We start from the raw sequence: 22,234 nt of genomic DNA on the forward strand, positions 1-22,234 counted from the left end.
ATGGTTGACTAAGACAATTGAAGTTGTCGATGTTAATGTAGGTATGATAAATGACTCAAGAAAGACTTGATAGAAATCATGTGTTATTGTTGCTTTCATGGCATGTATCCTAAAGGAATTGGTCTCAATAGACATTCAGATGCACAAGTTTAATCTAAATGGGAGAATGATATGACTAAAGAGTGCAATTCCTTTGATGAAAAATAAAAGTTGATACTTAGTTCCCTAGGCATAAAGAAAGAATGTGATTAAATGTCTAATGGTCTACAAGACTAAATTTACCATCTGCAAGTGTTATTGAGAAACATAAATTTACTCATCACAAAAATCTTCTCTCAAAAAGATCATATTCATATTGACTACATTTAAATCTTTGCACCTACTACAAATATGAACTCTTAACTACTTATTCTTTCACACATTATTCATTCTGTATAAGAGTTATAACATACATCAATTGGATGTCAATAGTGTTTTTTTACATGGTGTTCTCACTGAGTAGATTTATATGGAGCAATTTTTTTACATGGTGTTCTCAATGAGGAGATTTATATGGAGCAACCCAAGGCTTTGAGAAGGGCCACAATCTTGTTTGTCTACTAAAGAAATCCTTTTACACTTTGAAGCAAGCCTCCATAGTGTGGTATAAGAAGATTGGTTGATTATTAGTTTTGGTTTCAAGCATCATGAATTTGATTGTAGTGTTTATATTTTGCAAGCGATGATACTTACATGTTGGTGACTTAATCATAAATTGAAGTAGTGTCAACCTAATTTTGGGTTTGAAAAAACAATAAATAGAGATATTTACAATTACAAACCTGAGTGTGTTGTATTTTTCCTTATGGAAGCAAGTTTTGCAAATGGATAACAATATATTTATTTACCTAAATATAAATCGCCATTCATTATACATGTTTAGGATGGAACACTATAAACCATTTTTGGCACCATATCAATCAAGAGAGAAATTGACTGAGTGTGCCTTTGAAAATTAATGGTACTCAGTACAAGAAGACTATTGGAGCCTCATTTACTTGATTCATAGCATATTTGATATATTATTTGATGTTAGTGTGGTCTACAAAATCATGTAGGATATGAAAGAGAGTTGCTTAGAGGCCACAAAAAGGGTTGTTTATGAAAGATACATATTAGCACAATATCAAGTATTGCATTAAGAATATGAAACTAGTCAGTTACTTTGGTCTTGTAAGAAGCAGGAAGAACTATTGACCACTAAAATTGAATATAAGGGTGCATTTAATGTTGACAAAATAAATGTGAATCCACATAATGGATGAGGTTGGCTTCTCATTTGAGCAATAGATTCAATGTATTATGCAATACAAAATCTTCTTTTTCATAGTAAAATAGTGTATGTGGACTCTTCATGCCCATTATTTGACAAAATAAAGATATTGTGAATCTTCTTGTTCATAGTAAAATAGTGTATGTGGAGGCTTCATGCTCATTATTTGATAAAATAAAGATATTTTGAATCTTATTTATTGCAAGATAAGTGATCACATCATTAATATTTTTGCAGAGTCATTAACAAAAGACAAGTTTACGAAACTTTGAACTATGTTTTGGATTTAAAAAATTGCAATCATGGTAGAGTGTACATAAGACAATTTCACCTCTAAAAAGTTTCAGATAGTTGTGTTGACAAATGAGCTTTGAAACATCAATTTCATCATACAATTTGACCTTTTATGGATATTGTTGATTCACAATGGAAGGTCAAATAACTAATTGGTTAGATTCGTCCAAGGTCCCCAAGTTATGCAAGTCGAAGTATCTAAGATAGGTCCCCAAGCTTTGCAAGTCAAAGTATCTAAGATAGGTCCCCAAGCTTTGCAAATCAAAGTATCTGAGATGAAGATTCAAATGCATTTAAGATTATTAACGTTGACTGTTTTTCCTATTTTAGATGAGTTACATTTAATTTTAAGCCATATATAAATCATACCGATTGTCTTATCATTAAAATTATTTAGTTATCCATTTTATGTCAAGAAATTCTTACTTGTACTTCAACACTGTAAAGATATGATATCTTTGAACACAAAATTTTCTTGAAATTCATTATTCATCATTCCTGTAAGTCCACAGCCCCCTAACAATCATTACCATTGACTTTAGGACATTTAAATAACATTGTGATATACTTAAAACCCTAGTTTTAAAAATAAGACATAAATTCCTTGAGAATTCACTTTCTTTAGATCCTTTGAAAGCTCATTTTCCATAGGAGTTCACGATTTGTTGTTAACTATCCTCGGCTACACTTGGAGATGATACAACGCATAGCAACCTCCCATGAAATAACAACATAAATCTTATAAATCAGACAGAGCAAATCAACATTGCCACGAAATACCCGAAGTATCATCATCGCGATTACTTCATAAAAAGTGCCAAACATAATACAAAGAACAATAGTAAAAACAAGCACCACACACATTTGTAATAAACTTTTATTATTATGGGTTGATAAAGAAACAGAGGATACAGAGCTATACAGAGGCCAACCCCAATCAAGTCGATCACAAACATAGACTATGATCATCCACAGGCCAACTCCATTGAATTTGTTATACAATTATTTACATATTTTACATCATCAATACAACGGTATAAGAAGTGCAAGTGATCAGAAGTGCCAGTGGATTCAAATAATTTAAGAAAAGAGGAAGCACTGTATTAGCTGATCCAGTGAAAACATACCACTGACTAGGAATCTCTAAACAAAAAGGTGGGGTGCAGTTCCTATTCGATGAAGGAATGAAAACAATACCAGCAATTGCCCCAAATTGTCACCTCGTGCTGTACCAATCTCCTACGAAATCACATTCCTTTCAAATTCATATGTTCAGCAAGAAGTCCAATAGTATCCAACACCTTCTCCATCAGTCTGCCCAATTCTTACAAATAGACTTTGGATCATGCCTTCTACTTTCAAAGGAAACTCCAGTGGCTAAAAGGAGTATTTTACTTCCTACAAGGCCAAGAAGTGCTAAGAATCTATGTCAAGCACTAGAATCTATGTTAACATTGTGATTCATCAATGGTCTTTACCTCTGTAATTTGAAGAGTTGTCATTCTGTAGAAAAAAGACTATTTATCAGCTTGTAATTTGTACAAATTGTATAAGCAATTCTAGATTAGGTGGATTTAATTCCTTTCTCCTACCACCACTGTAATTAGCACTGTCTTCTTTTAGTTCTACCAATTTTACAGACTTCTCTATGATGAGGTCAATTTCACAATTCCTGGGTCATCAAATGACAGGGCCATGTTCAGCCAATGTGGTGAATATTTCTCCATTTCTGGTCTTCTGTTCGATGATCAACAAATCATATTTGGCAAATCCCAGTGGTATTGTGCTTTCCAGATCTTGGCATTATTGTACCCAATTTCTGTCTTTAGCAAGGTAATTGTCACAGTGGAAAACAGATGAACGACGATGGTTTTTAGAGAACCATCATCCATACATACTGATACAACCTTCAAAGGCAATTACTTAATTCCATTGCAAGAGGCCCAAAATACAACATCTAAGAATAGGATTTTATCAATCCAAGACTATAGAGAAAACACTCTGAATTTGATTTGAAGAGATCACCAAGGGAGAATTGGATGGCAGGTTCCCTTGGAGGAGATTTTGTATGCATACAGTTGTCTTTTACTTGAAAATTTGTTAGTCCAGTTTCTTGGCGAACAACTTCTACTGTCTTGGCATCAACGTGGTTTCCAGTTGTATCAGTCACATAGAACACATCAGCTACCTTATCACCCCGCGTTGACACCTCTGCTTTTGTAACTAACATCCCATTTTCTCTAAATATGCGAGTCACCTCCGACAGAAGCCCAACACGGTCATTGGTGCAGAGTTCCAGTCACATACCCTGAATTCATAAAATATCATCAACAAAACTCACACTAAACTGACTAAAATTTAAAAAGGATCAAATTTGAATGCATCGGGAATCCCAAGTCTTAGGGTTTTGAATAAATTTCCCCCATGGATTTGATCCTTGGACTCATACCTCTGATGTTCTTCATCTAATGGTAGCCTCCAAACACTGAATCACATGCTGCTTCTCTGCTTCTGAATACACAGGGCAACCATCAGTATGCCTGATGTAGTACTCATGTATCACAAAAGAGAAGAACGGAAATAAATACCCCAAATCTTCTTTAACCTAATTTAGATTCAATGTTAATCCCATTAGGGATGTGATCTGAAACCACCTATACCTGGTTTAACAAAATCAAATTAGGAATTAAACATTTGAAAAAAAACAAAGATCCTATGAAAAGTCAAGTCGCTTGTAAGAAACAAAAATGATGAAATAGTAAAACCGTATAGTGCATATTCAAATTACAATTACAGAGATCAAGAGAGAGCTGATTGAAAGCAACAAAGATCCAGATCAAAAAGCAGACAAGTTTACACAACATCAAATACCTTCTGTCCTGCCAATTACCAAACAAATAAACTGTATAATCCCCTGAATCTCTACTAACTTGCAGCTTAGCTGTTCCATGAACAATGAGACACTTGAAAAATTTATCACAGCCTCTAGCATGTGGACGTATCCTTGGCAAACGTTTGAACTTGGTAGTGAGAGTATTGACAACAAATAAAGTAATGTTAGACCGAGCCACCAAAAATAAACCATCACAGGCAGCCTTGAGACCTAGGGTCTTCATGCCCATTATTTGACAAAATAAAGAGATTGTGAATCTTCTTGCTCGTAGTAAGATAGTGTATGTGGAGGTTTCATGCCCATTATTTGACAAAATAAAGATATTGTGAATCTTATTTATTGCAAGATAAGTGATCACATCATTAATATTTTTGCATAGTCATTAACAAAAGACAAGTTTACGAAACTTTGAACTATTTTTTGGATTTAAAAAATTGCAATCATGGTAGAGTGTACGTAAGACAATTTCAACTATAAAAAGTTTCAGATAGTTGTGTTGACAAATGAGCTTTGAAACATCAATTTCATCATACAATTTGACCTTTTATGGATATTGTTGAGTCACAATGGAAGGTCAAATTACTAATTGGTTAGATTCGTCCAAGGTCCCCAAGTTATGCAAGTAGAAGCATCTAAGATAGGTCCCCAAGCTTTGTAAGTTAAAGTATCTAAGATAGGTCCCCAAGCTTTGCAAATCAAAGTATCTAAGATAGGTCCCCAAGCTTTGCAAATCAAAGTATCTGAGATGAAGATTCAAATGCATTTAAGATGATTAATGTTGATTGTTTTTCCTATTTTAGATGAGTTACTTTTAATTTTAAACCATATATAAACCATACCGATTGTCTTATCATTAAAATTATTTAGTTATCCATTTTATGTCAGGCAATGCCTACTTGTACTTCAACACTGTAAGGATATCTTTGAACACAACATTTTCTGGAAATTCATTATTCTTCATTCCTGTAAGTCCACAACGCTCTAACAACCATTGCCATTGACTTGAGGAAATTTAAAGAACATTGTGATATACTTAAAACCCTAGTTTTAAAAATAAGACATAAATTCCTTGAGAATTCACTTTCTTTAGATCCTTTGAAAGCTCATTTTCCATAGGAGTTCACGATTTGTTGTTAACTATCCTCGGCTGCACTTGGAGATGATACAGTGCATAGCAACCTCCAATGAAATAACAACAGAAATCTTATAAATCAGACAGAGAAAATCAACATTGCCATGAAATACCTGAAGTATCATCATCGCGGTTACTTCATAAAAAGTGCCAAACATAATACAAAGAACAATAGCAAAAACAAGCACCACACACATTTGTAATAAACTTTTATTATTATGGGCTGATAAAGAAACATAGGATATAGAGGTATATAGAGGCCACCACCAGTCAAGTCGATCACAAACAATGAACTATGATCATCTACAGGCCAACTCCATTGAATTTGCTATACAATTATTTACATATTTTACATCGTCAATACAATGGTATAAGAAGTGCAAGTGATCAAAAGTGCCGGTGGATTCAAATGATTTAAGAAAGAAGTGGGAAGCACTATATTAGTTGATCCAATGAAAACATACCACTGACCAGGAATCTTTAAACAGAAAGGTGGTGTACAGTTCCTATTCGATGAAGGAAAGCAAAAAATACCAACAATTTCCCCAAATTGTCACCTCGTGCTGTATCAATCTCCTACCAAATCACACTCCTTTCAAATTCAGATGTTCAGCAAGAAGTCCAGTAGTATCCAACACCTTCTCCATCAGTCTGCCCAATTCTCGCAGCTAGACTTGGGATCGTGCCTTCTAACTTTCTTGCAGTTAGTGGTAACTTTCTACTTTAATAGCTTTCTGCTTTTGGGAATGTTGCACAAGATATATCAACATGGAAAGTGTCAAACTGTTAGTAGTAACTTTCTGCACTGACAACTTTCTGCATATGAGAATGTTTCAAAAAATATATCAACATGAAAAAATATTTTTAAATCATTAGCACTCTAAGGAGAGGCTTCAAAATCGATAAAAAAAAAGTTATGCAATCTCATTTCTGATAATAGAAAAAGAACAGACAGTGGCAGTGAAGACAACGAACCAAGTGAGTCAAAATTGTTAAGGCTTCAGTGTGTAACCCCGTAGTTGGCATGAGAGCTATCTTACTTGATAGCAAAGGGATGACTACAACAATTTTCGAGGTCAATACAATTTGGCGAGATGCAAGTAATAGAAAAGAGAGGTAAACTCTAGCCTCTCAGCCTTTCATTTCAAATTGAGTTGAAATGTGGTATTCACAACTTATTTGGTAGAATTTATAAAGAAAATGTTCATATATGAGAATCAAGATTTTGACTGGTATATTTATGTCAATTGTATAATTTGGGAATATCTCAAAATTTGATTATCAGCAGAGGACCAATTCTTTGACCCTTTCCTAATTGTCATTTTTGAAATATTTCTGCCATCGTCAAAAGTTCAGATGGTTTTGAAAAGACGTGCTCGCTACTGGCGTCTAGTTTATGAAGTATCATGAATAATTCCAGCTCTCAAATGCTTTGAATAAATTAGTTTCAATCATACAAAGAGAGAGGACATAATAAAATCGAGAAATCTGAGCACTTGGTAGTTTCTGACACACAAAAATTTTCTCATTTCAAGGAGAAGATTAAAGAGAAGGCAGAGCACACCGTGAATGGTACATGTGAGAGTTATGATAAACCCAGGGAATTACACTGTGATTGGTACATGTGAGAGTTAGGAGAGAGGGATGATACGTAGGAGAGGTAGGCCTTCAAAAAGGTTGAATATTAAGAAGAACAACACACAGATCTGAGATACAATATAGCACACTAGGCTTCCATTTTATACAATTCCCACAAACTGTGGAAAAAAATTTTGTCATTCATTGGAAGCAACCAATAAAGCATATATTTTAAAAGTAAACCAAAGAAAATAACTCATAACAAGTTAATGCACAAGTAGAGAACAGAGATTTACAATTTTGAAGTCTTCTCCAATCTAATGAGCCCTGCAATTTCTTCAAAGATAAACCCAATTTTCTGTAAGGAAATATGTGATAAGATTAACAAAGATCTTATTAACAAAACGTAAACAATACTCAAAAGACCAAAAACCAGAAAACCAGGAAAAATAGATAACCCTAAAAACAAAAAAAAAAAGTAAAAGCAAGAAACCTGGCCTAGCGCTCCTCCTCCTGCAGAAAAATTTAATGCACAAGTAGAGAACAGAGATTTACAATTTTGAAGTCTTCTCCAATCTAATGAGCCCTGCAATTTCTTCAAAGATAAACCCAATTTTCTGTAAGGAAATATGTGATAAGATTAACAAAGATGTTATTAACAAAACGTAAACAATACTCAAAAGACCAAAAACCAGAAAACCAGGAAAAAAAGATAACCCTAAAAAAAAAAAAAAAAAGTAAAAGCAAGAAACCTGGCCTAGCGCAAAGCAAGAAACCTGGCCTAGCGCTCCTCCTCCTGCAGAAAAATCTGCCCTAAGTGGCTCTCCTCATCCATTTGGCGCTCCTCCTCCTCATGCAGAAAAAGCTGGTGCACAAAAAGGTATACGGACGGATGCGCTAGGTTTAATTGATTTTTTTAATGTTTTCTTTCGACGGCAGATAATTGTTCAATCATCTAACAATAGATCTGACGGTTAAGATTATGACAGAAAGACATTTAGGGGAATTCATCTCAGAGGGAAACGCCTTACGGTGTAAAGATAATTGTTCAATCATCTAACAATAGATCTGACGGTTAAGATTATGACAGAAAGACATTTAGGGGAATTCATCTCAGAGGGAAACGCCTTACGGCATAATTAGAAAACTAATAAAAGCAAGACTTCGTAAAAAAACCAAATTCTGTTAGGTTTTATTTATGAAAAAACGTTCACATTTTCCTTTTATTGTTACTAGCAATTGTCCCATAAGGTACAAAGAGAGGTCGATAGGATTATTAAATTAGAATTGTTGAATTTCTCAAGAAGAGATGTTGGTTCAAGCCTAACGGATGAGCAATTTGAGCTCGCCAAATGCCTTCTAATTGTTTTTTATTATTGTAAAATTATATTGATAATTCATTGGTTTTACTTTCAAAAGCTTAAAGGAATTTGAAGAGTAGGTATAGAATTGCTTTGTGGGATTTGATCCCAAGTGTTGAGTTGATTGCTTTAACTTGCTTGGAATAGCAACCTTGAGTGCTTTGATAATTGTACGTCTGTTGGGTGCTGGTGATTGTATCGTCTCCCCCTGCATTTTGATTATTATTCAGAGAGCTGAAGAACGTTCCACTAGAGTCAACAATGGATACATTTTTATTAAGTGCATTTGAAACATTTATTACAGCCATAGGAGAATTGAAATCTAAATATAAAGTGAAGAAGTCATCAACTTCAGAGGATAATTCTATTCCTGTGGCTGCCTCTACAATAACCTTACTATTGGTTGCTATCGTTTGGTTCACAATCTGGTTCTCTCCAAGTGCTTGAAAAGTCATTAAATTATCATACGTGAACTCTTGCGAAGTATTAGTAATGAGCTTGCCATGAGAGGATTCTACCCAGCCAGAGGAAGAGATCCTGCTATTGCCAAATGCACTATCAACACGAGGCATTGGCATCAGCTTATTCAAAGGATGTTCAAAGCTCGGCAATCCACATGATGTAGAGAAGTAACAACCTGCGAAGGCAAATGCAACAACCAATATTACATTAGAGGCTCTATAGCCAACATTCAACTACACTTTCATGTGCCATATAGCTAAAAAACAGATAAGCTCTAATTTAGCAGTCCTATATTACCTTGGGGAAATGGAGCAAAAGATTTTCCACATCCTTCTTTCAAGACATTTGGCTCATCAAATAATACAAGGTAATCATCAGCTGCAATGCCCCAGAAGAAAGGCACTGAATCATCAGCATCCCAGCAAAACAAATAGTTATTGTTCAAAAGTCAAGAAACCCACAATTTCAAGGAATGCTTAATATTTTATATGGAAACAAAATATGTCCAAATAAATACTCAGGGCACCATTCTGTTATTGGGAAATTGGAAGTGCAGCCTATGACAAATCATATGAGCAGAATTTTCGGGGTAACAGGTGCCAGTAGCCCATCTGAAAATAAATATCTAATCTTCCCCCTTCCCTCTCCCAAAACAAATAATTAGAGAAACGCTATGGGAAGATAAATTTATTTCAACAAAGTAGGAATCTCGGAAAATATTGGGAAATTGCTTTAGGCCTAAAATTTGCAAGGAGTTGGTTAGCAAATGAATAATGTGATTTTATGGCTTAAGGTACATTGAAGTTTTGTCTTTGTCTGTACCATCGTGGAAGCACCCAGCTCTTCCAGATTATCCAGCCTGATCCACTCAGTCCGGGCCATTCCTCGGATAACAATCTCAGTTATTGACGACGCTCACACTAGCTCTTTTATATCTATATCTACGTTAAAAGGTCTATACCTATTTATATTATTTTTAGGGTTTACGAGTTTATGCTTTATCTATATACTTTTGGTATGCCTAGCAGTCCCCTTTTATATATTCGTCATGTGTAGACACTAATAAAATTTCTTTCGTCTTCATTCTTCTAGATGAGCAACAATCACGTGTCATTCTTTCATGCTCTGAGCAATTTGTGTCAAACAAATCAGGCTAAATATTTTGTATGTCTGGTGTTTGAATTTGCAAACAGTACTTATTGCGGTCATGTCCATTTCCTTCATTATTTTAGCATGTAGTTTATTTCCGTATGGAGTATAGGGCTTTGGATGGGATCATTAAACATCAGAGTGGAAAAAGAAAATGTTTCCAAACCTTTCTAAAATATTCAGTTTTCCTTTCATGTTTTTCCAACATTCGTGACTCTTTGCTATATCAATGTGACTTAAAATAGTGGGAAGCAACTCAAAGTTTTATGTGATCCTCTGTACCAAAATACTAAGGTTGATGTAATGGAATTTTCCCTTTCTCCATTTTCAACAAGACATATGTTCTCAGTGAATCTCTTTTGGCTTATTAAGAGTTTCTGCATGTCCTTTCTGCTTCAATGTCCGCACCAGAATCTTCCCTTACTCCATTCACACCCAAAATATTAAAGTTGATGTAATAGAATCTTCCCTTTTTCCATTATCAATATCACATGTGTTCAGTGGATCTCTTTGGGTTATTAAGAGTTTCTTTGTGTCCTGTGTCTGTGGGTATCTATTCCCACACCCAGAGTTTCTTTGTATCCTTCTGTGTTTGTGGGTATCCAACCCACACCCTAACACAACTTGTGTGTTCCGCGCATCTATTTGGTTTATGTAGAGTTTCTTTGTGTCCTTCTGTGTTTGTGGGTATAAAGCCCCACACCCCAATGACTTCTGTGTTTGTGGGTATCCAACCCCATACCCCCAGTGGATCTCTTTGGCTTATTAAGAGCTTCTTTGTGTTCTGTGTTTGTTTGCATTTATAAAAAAAAAGAGGACAATCAGATAACGAGAACCATTTGTTTCTTTAAAGAAGAGAAAAGCACTTGATGCAAAATTTGTCTACTCAATAATTCTCATTAAAAGTGCCATGAAACTAAACATTAACAAATTAACAGCTAATACGCTCATGACGGACCAGCGGAGATATGTGGCAATTTAATTTTTAAACACCAGAAAGTCCCTTGGCAAATTACATGTGCATAGCTTCCTCCCTATCACGACTTGTGCCTCTCCTAATAAAAATCAATTATAACAAAATATGATACAAGAAGCGAAACAAGAGATTGGTATAAATTATGGTAAGAAATAAATTCCTTACAATGACAAGAAAGAGTAGTGAGATATAAGATATACATGAAGCCAAATAGTAAGATATAAATTCCTTACAATGATAAAAAAGGTACACATCATTGGCACAATGGAACAACAGAGAGAAGAAAGAGCGGAAGACTGTTCTATGATTTACCAATGGGCAATGACAATTTTTATCACTCCTAATTAAAAAACAATAAACAGACGCGACTGGTACATGAGAATAATAGAGTACAATTTTAATCTTGGTAAGATATAAATTACTTCCAATTATAAGAAAGAGTACATTCTTGGATATGATAGAACAGCAAAGAAAAAACAGACGAAGAATGGTACATTGGTAACAAGACAAAAATCCCTCACAAGGAGAAGAAAAAGTACATTATGTAATGTGCATAACTTCCTCTGTATCACAACTTGTATCTCTCCTAATGAAAAAAATACAACCAAAATTACATGCATGGAAAAAAACAAAAGGGATTGGTAATATGAGTAAGATACAAATTCCTTCCAAGGAGAAGACAGAATACATTCTTGCCATGATAGAACACAACAGACAAAAGAAACAGAAGAAGATTGGTTAAAGAGAAGTACTTACAAGGAGAAGAAAGAGTGAATAACCAATATGATTCCAAAATTATTACACACACTCATTTCTGCTGTAGAGAACATTTTCTTTTTTTTATTATTTGAATAGATATACAGGAAAAATATGAAAAACCAGAGCTCAATACATATATAAATAATCTGAGTAATGACAGATCGCATGGTGAAATGTTTCCAGAGGCATCTCAAAATCAGCATGCAAGTGCAAATTTATTTTCAGCTTTAAACTAATACAATTTGAGTATACTAACAAACTTGGGTTAACCGTTCTACTCAATTCTCTGTTACCAACAAACCCAAAATTCTCACAATACGGTTCTAAGGTCATCTACTAAGGGTTCCCTTAAGGTTGGAGATTTATAGTGGACTCCAACAAAATCCTGGCAGGCATCTATCACCTTCCGTCATGAATCGAGATGATGTTTCTGAGCTCTCTTATCATCCAGAATCAGAATGTACAGATAAAGGTGATGGATATGCCATGTCACAGACCATACTCTACATAGAGTTTGTCACAAATGTTGACTCCCATGGGGTTGCACAATTTTTACCAAGTAAGAACTCCAGACATCAACAACCTGCTCAGATACTTCGACTCATGACAGATCACATGATGAAATATTTGCAGAGGCATCTCAGAGTCAACACTACTCAAAATCAGCGTTCTAGTGCAAAATTATTTTCAGCTTTAAAGTAGTACAATTTGGTTATGCTCACAAACTGGGGTTAACCTTTCTACTCAATTCTCCATTACCAACAACCCAAAAATTCTCACAACACGGTTCAAATAAGGTCATCATCTGCTAAGGGTTTCCTTTAACAATATAGATTTGTAGTAGACTCTAGAGTCCAACAAAGTCCTGGCAGACTATCTATCACCTTCTGTCATGAAACGAGATGATGTTTCTGAGCTCTCTTATCATCTAGAATCAGTTTGTAAAGATAATGGTGATGGCCATGCCATGTCACAGACCATAATGTACATATTGTTTGTCACCAATGTTAACTCTCAAGGAGTTGCACAATTTTTACCAAGTAAGAACTCCAGAGTCCAGACATCAACAATCTCCTAAGAACTAGATTGAACTCATATTATCCTTAATCATAAGGGAAGGAAATCTAGAACCATAGACCAGAATGTATTTGGTTGAATATAGAAGGAATGTCCAAGAGTCCAGGACCACTAAAACTTTTAGCCTCTTCCAGTACAATAATGAGAAATTGAGAAATAATTACCAGGTGCAGATCCAGTAGTCGTTGCAAAAGCTGGAAAGGTAATTATTTTCGATCTTTTGTCTTTTGTCTTTTGTTTATATTCCTGAGACCAGTACCATAGACCACTGAAACTTTTAGCCTCTTCCAGTACAATATTCAAGAAAAATCTTCTCTTAATCTCAATGTCAGCTATAAACAAAAGATCGAAAAGCTTTTGCAACGACTACTTGATCTGCACCTTGTGTAATAACCAGCTATCCTCTTGTGAGTTCCAGTTTCCTTTGGCAGTGCTGACATATTTAGGGCTATTTCTTCAACATTGCCAGTCTAGAAAATGCAAAAGATTTAGTAAACATCTACTCCATTCAAGTTCAGAAGTATATTGGTCAGAAATTAAGATCACATAATTTACCTCCCACCCTTGCGCCTTTGCAAAAGTCCTTGCTTCAGTCTCATCTCCAAAAACATAATCCATATACCTGAGGTAAAATTGCCAGATGTCATGAAACATTTCAAACAGTATAATAAATATAAGTTATAACAGAGGGAATTCGGATATCATAGAAGAAAGAAGCCAAATCAACTTGGTATGAAAATAGAAATGTTTTAAGTTCTATCTGCGTAATCATCTGCTATCTAGATATCAGACTAAAACAATGCAAGGAAGTAGGTCTTACGGAAAAACTTTCATCCATGCCTCAGTAAAACATTCACAGATATAAGGAGATGCAAGATTCATCATAAATATCTGCACGACATGAAATACAAGACCATTTGGCATGGACATTGTTTGTTTGCCAAATAAACAATAACACAATAACCCCTCTGCTTCCAGATACCAAAGTGATTACAATACACTTTACCCTCCCTTTCTGAGCTGCATGTTCAGCCACAAGTTGAATCGACTCAGGCGAGACTGCAAGGAAAAAGCCAGCAATATAAAAGAACTTGGCCTTCTCAACTGTACAACAAACAATAATTTCCTTTTAAACTTAGAGCTAAGTAAAGCCTAAGCATTGAGAAAATAACTTAAAAGAGAGCAAAAACTTCAGTACATTACCTAAAGCCCAGTTTTCGGGTGATTTCAAGTGTTCTGATTTGTAGCAATTTGTTGCTAACAAATTTACAACCACTGACCTGAACATTACAAGGTTAATATTTAAACGAGTCAAGAGAGAAAAACCTGACGAGAACAACTGGCAATGAAGCGAATATTATGTGCATAGGTCAAGAAACTCAGGTATCTGGGGTGTCAGTGACAAAAGAACTAGTACACTGTACAATACAATAACACACTGTTAAGAGACATTTTCAGTGCTCACCTTTCACCCCCAACGATAAGAACAGTACATGTACCAGTTGGTTTTGTTTCATCCTCATAATAATGCACCTGTATGAAACACAAAATATAGTTTCTCATATCAGTGATTCTTCAGGGAAACAGAGTACTTTTGCAATGAAAACGAACTATACTGAAGATAATGGAAGTTACATTGACTCCAGGGGCTTTCGAATTTTTCTTCATCTCTGCCCCAAACTTGTCCTTGCCAAGAAGGGTGCCTGAGACCAGTAATAGACATGCACAGAGATAAAGGAAATCACGGTTACCGCAACCCTCACGGCCTAGATCCGTGAGAATGAATCTCTTTCAGGAAACGACAGACTGAAAACCTAAGGGAACTTGGAATGCTACCTTCGAGCGTCCTCGAGTTTATTCCGCTTCCTGGGAAAACATGGACAGAACCTACTACAAGAATCGCTATGAAACAGTAAGTCAGAGACTAAGGGAACAAGAAACCTAGGCTTCTGCAAGAAAGAAGAGGAAACACATTATAAACCAAACCCTACTTGTAAATCAAGAAAATCAAACATTAATGGAAATGAAACAAAACAAAAACGAGTTATTGGGAAAAACAAATAAAAAAAGCTAACTAATACCTGCCATTCAGCGCCTTTCTCCAGCAACATATGCCATGGTTGAGTTCCTTTCTAAGAAAAATTTTCATATGCAGAATACTCAACTCCTGAGGAATCGTCAGACTCATGGTAAAGGGGAGTCGAGCTTCAATGCATATCTTGAGAATTTTGGTAGCAGAGGGAACCAGGACATGGGCACGGAGGAAGTCGAAACATGTTCACATGTGGAATAACGAGGCACGGAGAAGGGATTAATACTCTTGAATAGAAGAGGAAGGAGGTTCGTCTCTCCATGCACAAACCAGAACCTGCAAAACCCTCACATCAAAACGCGATGACAACAAACAAAAATGCAAAAGCGAAATGAGACGTAGGGTTTTAGGCATGCAGTTAGGGTTAGGACCAAACCTCCACCAATTATCCTCCTTCAGGTGATCATAACCCTAGATCATCACCATGGTCGGGTTGGGCGTGAGCCACAAGAGTACCTTACCCATCACGTGAACAAGACCAGGTGGCAACAGGACATTACGCCACGCGAATGTGGACCCAGGACGCCAGGTGTCAACGTTAGGAACAAAAGGACGACGAAAGTTTCTTTCAAAGGAAGGCCTATCGGCCTAACAAGATATTCTAGTTTACTAGCAATTGTCCCAAAAGGTACAAAGAGAGGCCGATAGGATTAGTGAAAGGAAGAAAGTTCTATAGATAGTCAAGCATATATAAAGGTAAGTAGTGACGAAGGCAATAACCACGTTGACCATCCTGTACCAGTACATTTGATATTAGAAGAACAAAACCAAAACCAAACCATTCATATTAATATAGTAAGTGTAGAACGCGTTCATACTTAAAGCTCAATAGGTTCAATAGATTATTGGCAGCACGGTTTTTTTCTAAATGAAAAGTAAATTACAACGTTGTACATGGTAAATGAAAAGTGGAGAAATTTGTGATTTGCAAATGTTAAAACAAATCACTTACATTACTGGTTGATAGTAGAACTAAAACATTAACATTATTAAAATTTTGAAACCGATTTTAAATTCATGTATTGTATTTTTCAAAGTATTTTGTTTTACATACTTAAGTCCTCAAATATAGTGGTTTTAGATTCCATTTTGGCAAACCCACCATTCAAAACAATATGTATTTCTCTGGCCCTCAAAGCAAGCTTTTAGCACTTATTAATCTATGCTCTGTCCAAGATACAATTCAAACTTTCATTTTCAAGCATTTTAAGAGGCAAAACAGTGCAAATATTTTAAATGTTCTATTTACTTGTCTGAATTTCTACAAATAAAATATATATCTTACATCCCCACCCCACCTTTAAGGGGTTTAAAAAGAAGAAAGAGCGCTCTCAAAAAAATTAGAAACCTTTAATATAAGGTGAATTTTTAAAAATTTACATCAAGAATTTGATTCTGGAAATTTCTGCAATCCCTACACATCCTTCCTTTAAAGGGCATTTTACAATTTGGCTTTCCAAAAATGGAAATAGTCTCAACCAAAATTTTCAGTTATACTTTAATCTGTGTATCCAGGTAACAACTCCCAATGATCGCCAGTTCACACAGAACATTGGTCACACACCAATTGCCCCCACTTAACATTGCTTATGCATCACTCATTCGCAATAGGTTAACAGGTTTCTTTGATATCCAATTCTAACAATAGTTTTAGACCATCTTTGTGTTTTGCTTCCTCACATAATCTGTGTCTCCAGATATTTTTCCTTCTACACTCCCATACTCCCATACACTCGTTTTCCTTCTACTCAAACCAATCATCTTCAACTTTGATTTCAAACCAAGAAAGGGGTTCAAGGTTTCTACAATTTCAAATTCAATTAAAATGATTTCAGTTTCTTGGAATTTTCTCTGGAGCAATCTTTGCTGCCCCAAAACTGTTTATACCCTTTTCCATAAGTAGGATACATACGCAGCGACATTTTTCACTCAAACCCTTAAAAAGAACAAGCCTTCAGGGAATTTCGTCTGGATCTTTTATCATTAATGTAAACAAAGGAACACAATCTATAAATTCCCACTGTTTTCTTGAAAAAGGAATCAGAAGAATTTACATTTTAAATGGCAAATATGAATACTTTCGAAATTGTGATGAGTTTCTTCTTCCGTATCTATCACATAAGTAGTTTTAGTGCCACCCCATTGTTGGCCACTCTTCGCCGCTACATCTGTAACCTGGACACTTTTCCTACTTCAATCACCCTGCACAGTTCAGATCTCTCTTGCTACAGGATCTATGCATCAATTCTGCACTCAATGGCTCCACAATTATAGCCCCAAGCATAATTTGTCAGGGATTACCCTAGATTTGTCACGGTAACAATCTAGAAAGCAAATACTCAAAACTAATTGATTGAATATATATATATATATATATATATATATATATATATATATATATATATAGATAGATAGATATATATATAGATATATATAGATATATATATAGATATATATATAGATATATATATATATAACAATAGTGTGGAGTTATTTCAACGAGGCTTGTCAAGGTAATCCCAGCTATTGTGGATCATGAGGCATTACTTTAAGAGACAATTACGAGATCAGTTTCAAAGCAGAGCTGTAGGAGATGGATCAAACAACAGAGCAGAACTTTATGCTTTTTGGTAGATTCTGAAAATAGCAATAGAGAAAGGTTTAAATTGTCTACAGGTGATAAGAGATTCCAAACACATTGCAGAGAGGTCAAATGGAAATTTCAATCAGGAAAATTTGCAGCTGGCCCATCATTGGACGGAGTCAGAGAAGCAAGGAAAAATTCCATGTCATTATCTTTTCATCATGTCTACAAGGGATAAATATGAAGGCTGATATATTGTTCAAGTAAGCACTGAGGATGCAGAACAGATGGATGGAGATGATTGAATACCCCATCTGGACCTTCTCATTCAATCTATTTCTAATCAAGCTATTATAGTAATGACCTTTTGGATGGCTGTTTTGGAAGCAGTGTCAAAACTTAAACATCATACTTACCCTAAAATTATTATAACTGTTTACATGCTTTCCAGGACTTTAATTGCATACCATAGTTACACATAAAAGCCACGACATTAATCACATAACAGTTTGAAATAGTTCAGCATGCCTTCATAACATTGGAGATATTCCAACTGTGTTCATATTTGTCACTAATCTTGGATGACTTTAATTACAGTTCTCAGACCCTCTCCTTTAAGCATGTGATCAAATGCCTTGTTGATGTCAGCAAAAGAAACCTTGTCTATAACAAATTTATCCAGTTCAAGCTCCTGCAAATTTAACAATCAAGGAAGGAAAGATTAAAACCGTAATTATAACTCTAATTAGATATGATAAGCATAGATTGCTCCCGTCATGGTACAGACAAAAAAAAAACAACTGGGAAATATGACCACACAGTATTATCTACAATTATGGTTTGAATAAGCTGTTACAACTATGTTATGAAGTCTTACCCCATTCAAATACATCTCTACAAGGCCTGGCAAATCAGTACGAGGCTTATAATTTCCAAAGAAGGTTCCTTTCAACATTTTCTCGCTCAGAAAGTTTACAGGATTCGTTTTAAAGACTGCGTCTGAACGAGGGACCCCTGTTAAAACAGCTACACCCCAACCCTGCAAAAACAGAACTCTGATATCAAACATATGCATTGCCTGCATTTTCTTAATTAAATCGAAGCAATCAGTTTAAACTTTAAAGCTACAGCTTAGAATTGAAATGATTGATGTATCTTAAACCAAAGGAAACCAAGAGCTAGTACATCATGGCAGCATTCCAAAGCTTGAACCGTGGCCTCAATACTCCCTGTGCATTCGACACTGCAGTCCACCCCTCCATCAATTTTTTCCGCAATTACCTGTAAACATTTTTTATAAGTGTTTGGAAATTAAGAGTCTACACTGCTTTGAATGGATGGTGAATGAGTGCACTCCATGCGAAAACTTAAAATCTCCCCCACCTAAGTACTAAAGTACCACACTAGTCAAAAGCAACCAATACTCTGATCTGGGAGAGAGTTTGATGATCATTTTGGGCAGCTCAACGTACCTGCTGAATAGGTTTTTCGTACTCTTTAGGGTTTATAAATTCCGTTACTCCAAATTATTTTGCTGAGAAAGGAAAGATTACAAGAAAGGGTTAAAAAGGTAATTCTACAAGTCAACATATCAACATATGTACACAGATTTTCCAATAATGGAAGTGGGAAATATACAATTACCTCGTTCATATCTCTCATTATTGAAATCGATTCCAATTATTCGAGCAGCTCCTGCAATTCTTGCACCTTCACAAGCCTGCGTAGTTAAACTCGGGTCAGAAGGCTAACATATAATTAAACTCTACCCTCATCATATTGGTCCCAATGAAAATGCAGGTAGGGGAAGTGAACAGAATAGTCCCTAGAAAAAGGTTTGAGGACTTTAAAACTGCAACATATACTAATATGCATACAGTGGAACATAAAGAGGGCACTTGTTATTAGTACTTACAGCAAGCCCAACAGCCCCCAGGCCAAATACTGCTACTATCGAACCCTTCTTGGGTTTGCCTGCGTTCAAAGTAGCACCCATCCCTGATTCCACAACAGAGAAGAATTTTACACAACAATTCCAGTCAAAGAAACCATTATCTTTACACTGGACATTAACGTCTGCTCATTATCACAAAAGTAACAACAATCAGAAAACCGTGGGCCTGCATAAGAGTCCCATATTACAGAATGAAAATGCATATAGATAAAGATTACTCTTAGGCAGCCAATTTACCTCATAAGCCTGATTGATCTTGTGACAGTGAAGGAGATATCAGCAAAGCGTTTACCTGTAACAACATAGACTCGTTTACTTGTAACAATGAGGACGATGGTTCTCGAGCTCTCCGCCGATAACAACCCTCCGCCCATAACAGAAATGAAGGCCATGTTCCGCCCGTAACTGAAGGATGAAGGCCATGTTCCGCCCGTAACTGAAGGATGAAGGCCATGACGAGTAACTGAAGGAGGAAAAGCGTGACGAATATCACGAAATGTGCACAGATGTCAGTAGAGAGCGGCCCTAAAAAAACTGTGCACAGATGTCAGATGTACATTCTCGTCTGAAGAATGCCAGGTGTCAATCTCTCAAAGAAAAGAAGCACGGGAGACAAAGGGAAGGGAGAAACCCATCGATGGCATAACTGTCCACGTGTCAGCACGGGAGAAAAAGGGACGACGAAAGTCTGTTCCAAAGGGAAGGCCTATCGGCCTAATTACAGTGCCTTATAAAGAGTCGTATGAATTTCTGAATATCACACCTATCTTTTTTTTAAGATATTAAGGCTTGCTCAAAATAGGTCATGATTGAGAAGTGATGGAAATGGAGAGAGTTAGTGGGCGCCTAGGCTGTTCTTTCCTGCCAAAGGAACTACAAGAGAAGATATTGGCGTGGATGCCATTTGAATGCATCTGTACATGTCGCAGAGTGTGCAGTCAATGGAATGCCATATTTTCACCGCAAGTGGAGATTTGATGTCCACAACTGATTCGTGGAGAGAGACTCTGTTTGTCGTGAGTTAAATTTCTGTAAAATTTCATTCATAATCCAATTTTCAAAAAGAAAACTGCGATGATATTTTTATGCTAAGTGTATTATATCGTTTATGGTATATTTATCTGTACTTCAGCACCGCTTGATAGAATTTCCATTTCAAGCCAGTCGCCCTGTCTTTATGTATATTAAGAATAAACTAACTCGAGTTGAAAATAGATCATGGTATGATATACTATAAACTCAATACTTGACAGAGATGTTAATGTGGGAGGAGAAGATAACTGTAGAGTTTGTGGTTAAGAAATTGTACATGAAATAGAATCATGAAATTTAGTGTGCTTACATATAGAATCGGTCGATCAAAAATAGAATCTCACCAGTAATGAGTGTCCAAGAGAATCATTCCCGAGAAAGAAGCCTGTTATTTCACAAAAAATGTGTGACCTAGAATTAACTATAAATAAATGTAAAAAATGTGTGACCTAAGAATTAACTATAAATAAACGTACACACATGTTAATCAATGAACCATACAAATTCACAGGATGGTGACTTGAATTTGTAACGCGTGACCAAGGGAACCATTCACAAATAATTTTGTCGTTTCAGTGTTACCAAAACACTGAAACGAACTAAGAATAAAATCTAAGAACTTATGGATTCAGGATGGTGACAAGAACACTTCCTTATTTCATAATATAATCAAAATTTGAAGAGTAAAGAATCACATAGAGGTAATAAAGGGAGAAGGGTATGCCAAAATTAAAGGGCAACAAGAAATTAAAGAGTAGGCACACCAACATTTTAAAATATTATTAATAGCTGAGGAAGAGGCCAACAATTATGAAGATTTCATAAGACATGCCAAATATAGTTTTTGATGAGGAAAATGAAGCTTTATATATAAATTTTTATAATAATTTATTATAATGTTAACTTTAAAAAAAATAAAAATAAAATCCTCATAGATATTAAAATAATAATAAATTAAAAAATTTAATTACTTCTTCATTATAATGGAATATTTCTCACTTTAAAAACACAACATAGTAAATTGTTACACATAATGCAATTATTTATTTTAAAAGAGGGTTTTTGTAATTTTTAAAAATACATTTAAAAGTTTTCTCACACTTTCATATTTGTGGTTAGTTTTTCATATATTATACTTGTTCATGATTAATGGTTTCTTTGTAAGTGACTTTGCAATTGACTTCTAAAGTTAAATTACCTTTATCTAAATAATATATAAATGGAAGAATAGAGAATATGTAAATGATTAAGTTTAATAAGATTTTTACTATTTGTGTGATGATAATGTTAAATTTTTAATATTAATGTTATTAATATGATATAACTAAATTATATTATTAAAATTAAATTAATTTTGTATTTTTAAATCGCTTTTTATGAATCATTAACAATAATTAATGTAATGAGAGATAATGTATTTTAAATACCATAATTAGTTTGTGTAATATGTTAATTATTTAGATGGAGGAATAATTTTTTATTTTTTTAACACTATCAGTTACTTTTTATATAATGCAAAAAAAAAAAGAAAAGGAAGTTGGTTCCTTGTACTATCAGATGAGGGTTGATTCAAAGTAGT

At 35.1% G+C, this 22,234-nt stretch overlaps 2 protein-coding genes and 2 pseudogenes across 5 annotated transcripts; 1 reads left to right on the forward strand and 3 right to left on the reverse strand.

The window, feature by feature from the left end:
* Positions 1 to 22,234, forward strand: part of LOC149146959 (putative serine/threonine-protein kinase PBL8 pseudogene) — a 142,789-nt pseudogene that overhangs the window by 82,731 nt on the left and 37,824 nt on the right.
* Positions 9,420 to 15,424, reverse strand: LOC149146960 (adenosine kinase 2-like; annotated as a pseudogene). The gene is made up of 9 exons (XR_016262768.1): positions 15,075 to 15,424; positions 14,830 to 14,895; positions 14,629 to 14,696; positions 14,459 to 14,526; positions 14,197 to 14,273; positions 14,000 to 14,097; positions 13,814 to 13,884; positions 13,549 to 13,615; positions 9,420 to 13,463 (listed from the first exon to the last, which is right to left on the reverse strand). The product of XR_016262768.1 is annotated as an adenosine kinase 2-like (transcript).
* On the reverse strand, positions 17,905 to 19,197 carry LOC149146961 (alcohol dehydrogenase-like). Of its 2 annotated transcripts, XM_089440307.1 has the most exons (3): positions 18,855 to 19,197; positions 18,547 to 18,708; positions 17,905 to 18,360 (listed from the first exon to the last, which is right to left on the reverse strand). In XM_089440307.1, the coding sequence occupies exons 2-3, from the start codon at positions 18,622 to 18,624 to the stop codon at positions 18,241 to 18,243; spliced, it is 198 nt and encodes a 65-aa protein (XP_089296433.1). In that variant the 5' UTR covers positions 18,625 to 18,708; positions 18,855 to 19,197; the 3' UTR covers positions 17,905 to 18,240. The 2 variants fall into 2 exon arrangements, with proteins under 2 accessions (XP_089296433.1, XP_089296432.1); XM_089440306.1 differs by having other exon boundaries at positions 18,547 to 18,910.
* On the reverse strand, positions 19,252 to 19,922 carry LOC149146962 (alcohol dehydrogenase 1-like). Of its 2 annotated transcripts, XM_089440309.1 has the most exons (3): positions 19,861 to 19,922; positions 19,585 to 19,667; positions 19,252 to 19,389 (listed from the first exon to the last, which is right to left on the reverse strand). In XM_089440309.1, the coding sequence occupies exons 2-3, from the start codon at positions 19,663 to 19,665 to the stop codon at positions 19,261 to 19,263; spliced, it is 210 nt and encodes a 69-aa protein (XP_089296435.1). In that variant the 5' UTR covers positions 19,666 to 19,667; positions 19,861 to 19,922; the 3' UTR covers positions 19,252 to 19,260. The 2 variants fall into 2 exon arrangements, with proteins under 2 accessions (XP_089296435.1, XP_089296434.1); XM_089440308.1 differs by lacking the exon at positions 19,861 to 19,922 and having other exon boundaries at positions 19,585 to 19,799.

Source organism: Pinus tabuliformis, chromosome 9 (assembly GCF_031772625.1).
Source record: "Pinus tabuliformis cultivar Carrire ecotype Pingquan chromosome 9, CPIR1, whole genome shotgun sequence".
In the NCBI taxonomy this organism is placed as follows: domain Eukaryota; kingdom Viridiplantae; phylum Streptophyta; class Pinopsida; order Pinales; family Pinaceae; genus Pinus; species Pinus tabuliformis.

Bases quoted from the DNA above. Each gene is read 5' to 3' on its own strand.
- LOC149146961 (XM_089440306.1), bottom strand. From the start codon at position 18,753: ATGCAGGCAATGCATATGTTTGATATCAGAGTTCTGTTTTTGCAGGGT. The intron at 18,361-18,546 runs GTAAGACTTCAT...TTAAATTTGCAG, and splicing joins TAGAGATGTATTTGAATGGG to GAGCTTGAACTGGATAAATT.
- LOC149146962 (XM_089440309.1), bottom strand. From the start codon at position 19,665: ATGGGTGCTACTTTGAACGCAGGCAAACCCAAGAAGGGTTCGATAGTA. The intron at 19,390-19,584 runs GTAAGTACTAAT...TTAACTACGCAG, and splicing joins TGGGGGCTGTTGGGCTTGCT to GCTTGTGAAGGTGCAAGAAT.